Raw genomic sequence first — 8,647 nt, forward strand, 5'->3', positions numbered from 1 at the left:
TGATCCAATTTGCTACAGCAGGGGAAAAAATTCCTTCCTGATCCCCCGAGAGGCAATCGGATATTCCCTGGATCAACTTTACCTATAAATGTTAGTACCCAGTTATATTATGTACATTTAGGAAAGAATCCAGGCCTTTCTTAAAGCAATCTACTGAGCTGGTCAGAACCACTTCTGCAGTGAGTCTATTCCACATTTTTACAGCTCTTAAGCCTCGTACACACGACCGGTTTTCTCAGCAAGAAAGCGGCTGGGAGAGCTTTTTGCCGTGAAAACCGTACGTGTGTATGCTTTCTCGTCGAGAAAACTGCCGGGAATTCCGACGAGAAAAATAGAGAACCTGCTCTCTATTTTCTCGTTGGGATTCTCGGCAGAGTGTTTCCTGCTGAGAAAACCGTTCGTCAGTATGCTTACCTGTCCCCAGGTAAACCATAGCATGCTCGATGAGACTTCAACGCATGCGCGGTAGCATACAAGGGTAGTGTAGAGTGTAGCAAGATGGCGACGACGGCATCGAATGTAATGAGCGCCGGCACGTCGTAGTTGATGATGTCACCGAGTTCTTGCCATTCAAAAGAACGGTGGTTCTTTTGAATGGCCGTCTGTATGCATGGCAAGCTTGCCAGGAATCCGGTCAGGAAAACCGACGTTCTTTTCCTGATGGGATTCCCCACCATGTGTACAGGGCTTTACTGTTGGCATTCATGGTTCCCTCAATGAACTGTAGCTCCCCGGTGCCAGCAGCACTCATGCAGCCCCAGACCATGACACTCCTACCACCATGCTTGACTATAGGCAAGACACTCAGAGTTCTTTGCCATGAGGTGCCATGTAAAACTTCCAGTGACTAGTATGAGAGAATGAGAGTGATAACACCAAATTTAACACACCTGCTTCCCATTCACACCTGAGACCTTATAACACTAACGAGTCACATTACACTGGGGAAGGGTCAAATTTGGACATTTTCACTTAGCGGTATACTCACTTTTGTTGTCAGCGGTTTAGACATTAATGGCTGTGTGTCGAGTTATTTTGAGGGGACAGCAAATTTACACTGTTATACAAGATGCACACTCAATATTTTACATTGTAGTAAAGTATAATTTCTTCAGTGTTGTCACATGAAATTATATAATTAAATATTTTCAAATATGTGAGGTGAGTACTCACTTTTGTGAGATACTATATATAACTGCCAGAGGCATGGGTATCTCAAAAACAATCGGTGTATCATTTTAAATATGGAGCTGTTGTTTTTTTTGTTTTTTTTTTATGATTTTGAAGTTGTGTTACAAGTTCAAAAGTTGATGGTGGTTAGCAAAATTCTTTTAGAGAAGATAAGACATTATGAAATATCGCAGTTTATTAAATGTGGAGAAAAAAATATATTATTTTTCTCCGCAGAAGATGTATGCCAAGGAGACAAATCAATATTCTGTCAGATGGAAGTTTTGGCACGGTACTGCTCTATACCTGGATATAACAAGCTGTGCTGTGAATCTTGTAGTAAAAAGATTGTCCCCACCAGCCTAACCCCAAGTTCAGAGCATGCAGCGCTGGAACTTGGAGCTCTCGAAGGAGAAGTCCACCCTAGCCCAATACTGCCAGTATCCTTGGTCCCAACACTTGCAAGTGTATTACATGAAACGTCGATGGAGAAAAGCCCAATGGATATTCAACATGGCCCACAGGTCACAGTAACCAACAGTACTAATAAAGGTCTTTCTGCTTTGCATGCGATAGGAAATAACACCTCAGCAACCGATATAGGAAATCAAGGAGAACAGCAAGGTGAAGGTGGACTTGTGGATAGCCTTGGCGTACTGTTCAACAAAACTTCGGCAAACAAACAAGGCAGGGTCAGTTCACTGGTATCTTCTGATATAGTAAGACGAAGAAGGGAAGGTATTAATGAGATGCACACTGATTCCAATGGACAAAATGTCTCTGTGGCTACATGAACTTCATCACAACAAGTAGCTGAGCAGTGTCATTGGGAATGAACTATTTTTAAGTCAAAATAGCAAAGGCTTTTTGCATTGTTTTGCCTGTAGCACTTTTTCAGTCATTGAAAGATGACTCAAGTTTTATGCTAAGGATAAAACCTCTGGGCATTAGGTTAATATGGCCCAGTATTGTTACCTCACAGTGCAATGTGAATGCACTTTGTTGTCATAAGGGTGCTACCAACTGGATTCATTATAAAAAAGGAAAGTATTTCTGCAAAATTCACCTCAGTTCTTCAGTCACTTTTTCCAAAATGTTCTGACAATGATGGTGCTTCCTTGAATTTTGAAAAAGATCAGAGTATCCACAGTTTTTGGTGTATGTTGGGGACTGTGTTTGTATATTCCTGTTTGTTTTCTGTACCTTTTGGGTTAGTTGCAGTGAACTGCAGTGAAATATTTTGGTATTGAATGCGCCTAAGGTCAAGCCTTTTTTTATCAAGTGGTGGCAAGAAAATTATGCTTTAAGTTTGTTTTCGTTTTTTTTGTTGGCAATATATGCATTTGGTTTCTGTGTTCTGATGGTCAGTGTGTCAAATGGTCATTAACCCCACTCACTGATGGCCTTATGCTACAATCTATTGCTGCTATTACCTAACTATAAAGAAAGGTTTAGGGAGCTATTTAGGTACATCCAGTATTTCCATTGCATGCGACGTCTCACATTTTTTCAAAAAGTGTTACTTTTCAAAAATTAACATCTAATCTTCCTAACCATCATGAAAACACCTGCAGATAGCATTGCACATGTATCTGACTGTGACTGTTGTTCTTATCTTTAAGTGCACCTCTGCCCAAATGGACGTTAAAGTGTTTATGTATTCCCAGCAAATAATAAAGGTGCTTTAAAACAAGCCCTGGGTAACCTCTGTAGCTTCAGGGGCTGTGGAGTTATTAATCTTCGAAATCACAGCAGAGTCTAAATATATTTGGTGTCTAAGCGCATACAGCACCTGCTGTTTGTTTACATTAGAGGGTTGGCAGGCTGCCAAGTCACTGCTGCCAGATAAAATAAAGAGCGAGTGCCTCTATTGTGAATTAGAAAATCCATTTGTCCACAGTGTCTGTAGCTACAGATTTCAATTATTACAATATTTACATATTCTTAACAAGTAGTAAAGCTATGTCCGTAGTTTGGGTGCACTCCAAGTATGAGGTTGGCTTAACAGCATTTTAGCAGAGAGTTGGAGGGATAGTTTAAATCAAGCAAGGTACAGAACCCCCATGTAAGCCCTAAAACATTCTAGGGCTACCTCCATTTGACATGGCAAAGGGAACAACACATAAGTGAAAGGGCTGTAAGATATCTGGACAACAAGGAATTTTATTTATTCTCAGCAGCAAAACAGAGGGTTGGAAGTGTGATTGAACGGCAATATGCAGCTGGAGAAGGGGACTTTAACCACTTAAGAACCCGCTCATGTACATATACGTCGGTACTTTAAAGATGGATATCTCGGTAACGGCAGCAGCTGCTGCCACAACTGAGATATCCATCTTTTCTTTGAGCGGTCCTGTAAACGATAACGGTGGTCTCCGCAACGAATTCACCGCAAGTTCACCGTTATCGGCGGCAGGAGAGGGCCCCCCCTACCGCTCTCCCGCACCCTCCGCCGCTTACCGGAGCCGTCGGCAGCGGCGGAGGCGATCGGGTCCTTTCCTCTACTCGGCTGGGATACAAATGAGTGCAAGATGGCCCCCACCCGTCCCCATAGCATAGCAGGGCGGAAGTGACGTCAAAACGTCACTTCCGCCCATGCTTCTTAAAGCAATATTTTCTAGTTGTCATTTTCAAATGACAACATTTTTTTTTTTGCATTTAAGTCTAAATATGGGATCTTTTTGACCCCAGATCTCATATTTAAGAGGACCTGTCATGATTTTTTCTATTACAAGGGATGTTTACATTCCTTGTAATAGGAATAAAAGTGACCCTTTTTTTTTGTGTAAAAAATGTATAAAATAAATACAAATAAATAAGAAAACAAAGAAGCGAACGCATACGTGAGTAGCGCCCGCATATGAAAACGGTGTTTAAACCACACAAGTGTGGCATCACCGTGATCGTTAGAGCAAGAGCAATAATTCTAGCCCTGGACCTCCTCTGTAACTCAAAAGATGCAACCTATAGAATTTTTTAAACGTTGCCTATGGAGATTTTTGAGGTTAAAAGTTTAACGCCTTTTTTACGAGCTGGCGCAATTTTGAAGCGTAACATGTTGGGCATCAATTTACTCGGCGTAACAGTATCTTTCACAATATAAAAAATTGGGCTAACTTTACTGTTGTCTTTTTTTTTAATTCAAAAAAGTGCGCAAATACTTTGTGACAAAAAGTATTGCAATGACCGCTATTTTATTCTCTAGGGTGTTAGAAAAAAAATATATAATTTTTGGGGGTTTTAAGTAATTTTCTAGCAAAAAAAACTATTTTAATCTTGTAAACACCAAATCTGAAAAACAGCCAAGGTCCTTAAGTGGTTAAGTATACCTGCTGCTTTGCTCTAACTATTTTTTTTTGTAATTTAATCAGAAGCACATTTATACTTTTTAACAGGATACTGTATTTTGAGCACAATAAATGCTCTATAAATAATATTCCATATAACTTTATATGAAGGCATACTGACCACCTCCAGTCCATATATATTCAGCATTCCATGTTTTAGGTGTACTTTGTAACTGGCATATTAGACCTTACAGTGAGAGCTTATATCCAAGTTTCTTGATGCTCTTAGTGTCTCTGAAGTCACCTGAGACACATGGAGATCACCTGAGACACAATGTGCAATTAAGAAAGCGAAGGTGCAAAAATCTGTGCAGTTTTATCAGTTCTGGGTTCAAATGTGACCAGGATCCCTAGAAAAGAATATACATTTCCACTTACTTTGCACATTTTCATACAAACAAGCTCCATTTTATTTTACGTATTCAGGCTTATTAAGTAAGGCAGCTGCAATGTGTAAAGTCTAGTAATAGCCAATCTAAATGATTTAACTGGTCTCCTTTCACAAACTGAAATTATGCTTTCCTTGAGTTAAATTGTTTTGTTAGATAAGCCTATTCATTTTACTATAGAAGTGGAATGGATTGTGACCGCTTGCAAGCACAAAACGACAAACTATAGTACCTTCTTTTAAGTGGTGCAGAAAAGCTATACTAGTATATGTTACATCTACCTAATTTTAAACAATGTGTATCTCCATTGAAGTGAATGTGCCTCTTATGCACTTGCTGATATATGCTCTCTGTACACTGAAACAATAGTATTAGCAATTGGCATAATCGCTGAGGAATTCAGTACATAGACCTTATGATCCAACAAGTTTGAGCCAAGTTGGGTGTTGATGGCTGTGTCTATGGCTCCTTAAGGATAATGCAGGTACCCTTGACTGGGTATAATTTTAGAGGAATGGTTGATTTGCTGGAATATTATGGCTGATTACTATTCTTCCTAGAAATATTTATTTTGTGTGCTGTGAGTAAGAATCTGTGAAAAAATATTGGCCATTGTTTTATGTATTACAGTAGCATTGGGATCAAAATTGCTGCATTTTTATTATTGCTTGTTTTCACCATATTTGTATTTGTTTCACCAATGTGCTTCTTCAGTTTAAACGAAGTGGGTGCTGAACATCGTTACAAAAAACAATTGCATATACAGCTTTTTCCTTGATTGTTTCACTGTCACACTCTGTACTGTTACTCTGGTGCTCTACCTATCTTTGGAACAAACCATGTTTTATGTATTCTGTGATGTCTGGCTTATCCAATCTTTACTGTATATTGAACAGTACAAGGATTGCATTGATTATTTGTATTTAATTCAGAGATTTTTTTAATAGATGTTTAATGTAAAAAAGAAACTGTTAGTAAATATAATATACATTTCTATTTAAACCAGTTAATGTAAAATATGTTTCTGCATTACCCAGTGTACAGTTTGCGCCAAATACTTATGTAAGGCAATACTTGCCTCTAAAAAATATGTTTAATTCCTGTAAATGCAGTTCTCCCTTGTTTGCTGCAGTGACTGCACAGACCATATTACTGGAATCACAGTTGCAATCTTTTGACCTATTCAGTGGTAAATGTAGCATGCCCTATAGTGTTCTTGACTGTATGGAAGTGATTCATTGAACTGGAGTGAGCATTTAGCCATTTTTAGACATTCGGTTTCATTAGGGGAAAGTTGAAAAAAAGGGAACCTCTGTGCATTATTAGAATTAAACGTCAAGTGAATACGGGGAACAAGTGATAGTGGGAATCAGTAAGGTTTGCCAAAGAGGTCTTTCAACATGGTTTCCTGTTTTCAGTCATTTTAAAAGTATACTGCAAATGTGCTTTAGTTACCAGTCTATTTTTTGTCTGCAGGATTTTCTGAAAAAAAGGAAGCAAGAACTAAGGGCCAGATTCACAAAGGAGATACGACGGAGTATCTGCTGATACTCCGTCGTATCTCTCAAGCCCCATACACACTATCAGTTTTCCTGATGGTTTTCTCTTCAGGTTTACCAAAACCATCTAATATGAGGTCAAACCTCAAGAGTTTCAATTTGAATGCAATCAGGCAGGTCCTTGTACTACATGGTTTTGGTAAACCTGAAGAGAAAACCATCAGGAAAACTGATAGTGTGTATGGGGCTTCAGAGTATCTATGCGACTGATTCATAGAATCAGTTGCGCATACATATCCCTAAGATCCGACAGGTGTAATTGTTTTACACTGTCGGATCTTAGGATGCAGTACCGCGGCTGCCGCTGGGGGGAGTTTGCGTCGTAAACCAGCGTCGGGTATGCAAATTAGGAGTTACGGCGATCCACGACGGATTTTCACGTTCGCTACGTCGCCGCTAGTCTAGTTTCCCATCGCAAAGTTAGTCGTCGTTTTTGGTGCCTTAACTTTACACAGCAATCGCATTGCTGTATAAAGTATGGCCGTCGTTCCCGCGTCGAAATTTAAAAATTCACGTAATTTGCGTGAGCCGTCCGGGAATACAGAATTACGCTACGCGCGTCGCCGTTCGAAAAAATGACGTCACTTTGTGCAAAGCACGGCGGGAGTTACGAAATGCGCAGTAGGTCCGGCACGGGAGCGCGCCTAATTTAAATGGCACACGCCCATTTAAATTACGCAGGCTTACGCCGGAGGCCGCCTGCGTAGTTTTCATCGCAAGTGCTTTGTGAATCAGGCACTTGCGATGAAAACTTGTGGCGGTGTAACGTATCTACGATACGTTACGCTGCCGCACTTCTACCTGAACCTGCCCTAAATTCTTAAAAAAAAAAAAAAGACAAAATAGTAGGAATAATGACTTTCTTTCTGTATATGGTTATTTGGATATCAGGTAATTGAATATATTTATGTCATATTTGACAAGTCACAACCTGCATATTGCTAGTTCATTAAAGTTAATTAAATGCAAAATGTAATATATCCTACTTCACTTGTATTGCATTGCATTAGAAAGTTGGGTTAAGTGTCTATGTGTCAGGTATATTCCTAGCATAGGAGCACATAGCTAGAAGGGGAGAAGCTGTCAGTCTATGAAATAAACATAGAAGCTTACTTGCCTGCCTTGTATGGTGTAAGTGGGCCACTGATGGAAATTAGTGCACCATACAAAATTAAAGCTGAACTGCTGGCAGTACAAAAAGCACACTTGAAGACCGCTCTGCATTCATTAAATTATATTGATTTTTTTTTTCAATGCACGCTGTTTAAATACCTGAAATTACTTGGAATGATCCTCTTGCAATCCCACTTTACAGCAAAGCTCAAAGTGGTAGAGGGAGAAGTCGCATGTGAAGCCAATCAGCTGCGCTCCGTGCTCATGTGCTAACAAAGAACATGCTGATTGGAGAAGCTCCTTTTACTGTTCTGTCACATGCTGGGGAGGGGGACAAGACCTGCATGATTTACCTAAAGCAGACTTCCACCCAAAAGTGGAACCTCCGCTTATCTGCTTCACCTTTCGGGGGGGGGGGGCTGTTTTTAGGGGGTTAGAAATATAAATCAGTTTGCAGGTAAATTGTCCCCCATTATAAATTTCATCTAACTGTTTGCCTGGTCTTCAGCTTTAAGATGAAGCCAATAGTGCCAGTGTACAGAAAGTTTTTAAACATATTTTAAAACAAGTTATATTATTTTTCATCAGTCCAATAACTGTATTTCGGTGATTATTACAGATGAGTATTTTCAGATTATTTGTTCTTGAATAAAATACTTGGGAGCATATTTATAAAAAAGTGAATTTGACATTCATCAAACATTCATTGCATATGAATCTTCCATGTGCACGTGTTTTAAATGACATGGCGACAGTCATATTCACAGCTACATAAACATTAGCTCAGTATCTCACGCAGGGTCTATTCACTACTACCTCTGGCATGAAAATCTGCTTATATTTTAAGTATTATATAGGATTTCATGGTGCTGTCTATTGGTTTCCCTAGGTGGGCCTTGGATGTGTATATATAGATATATATATATATCTATATATATATATTAGTGCATTGCGTTGTATTTTATAACTTGAGGATATTCATATTTAACACCAAATTTGTTTTGTGTAAAAGACATAGAGAGAACTATTTTTGATGCATGTGTTTCCAATATGTACAAGTATTCTACAT

General features: G+C 39.2%; 1 protein-coding gene across 2 annotated transcripts in view; it reads left to right on the forward strand.

Annotated features, from left to right (window-relative positions):
• ADAMTS14 (ADAM metallopeptidase with thrombospondin type 1 motif 14) overlaps positions 1–2,024 on the forward strand; it is a 278,768-nt gene extending 276,744 nt beyond the window's left edge. For both annotated transcript variants that reach the window (XM_040362329.1, XM_040362330.1), the window contains one exon: positions 1,408–2,024. In XM_040362329.1, the coding sequence (XP_040218263.1) occupies positions 1,408–1,964 (557 nt within the window). In that variant the 3' untranslated portion in view covers positions 1,965–2,024. The remainder of the gene's footprint in view (positions 1–1,407) is intronic.
• Positions 2,025–8,647: the final 6,623 nt, after the last annotated feature.

Source organism: Rana temporaria, chromosome 8, assembly GCF_905171775.1.
Source record: "Rana temporaria chromosome 8, aRanTem1.1, whole genome shotgun sequence".
Lineage (NCBI taxonomy): Eukaryota > Metazoa > Chordata > Amphibia > Anura > Ranidae > Rana > Rana temporaria.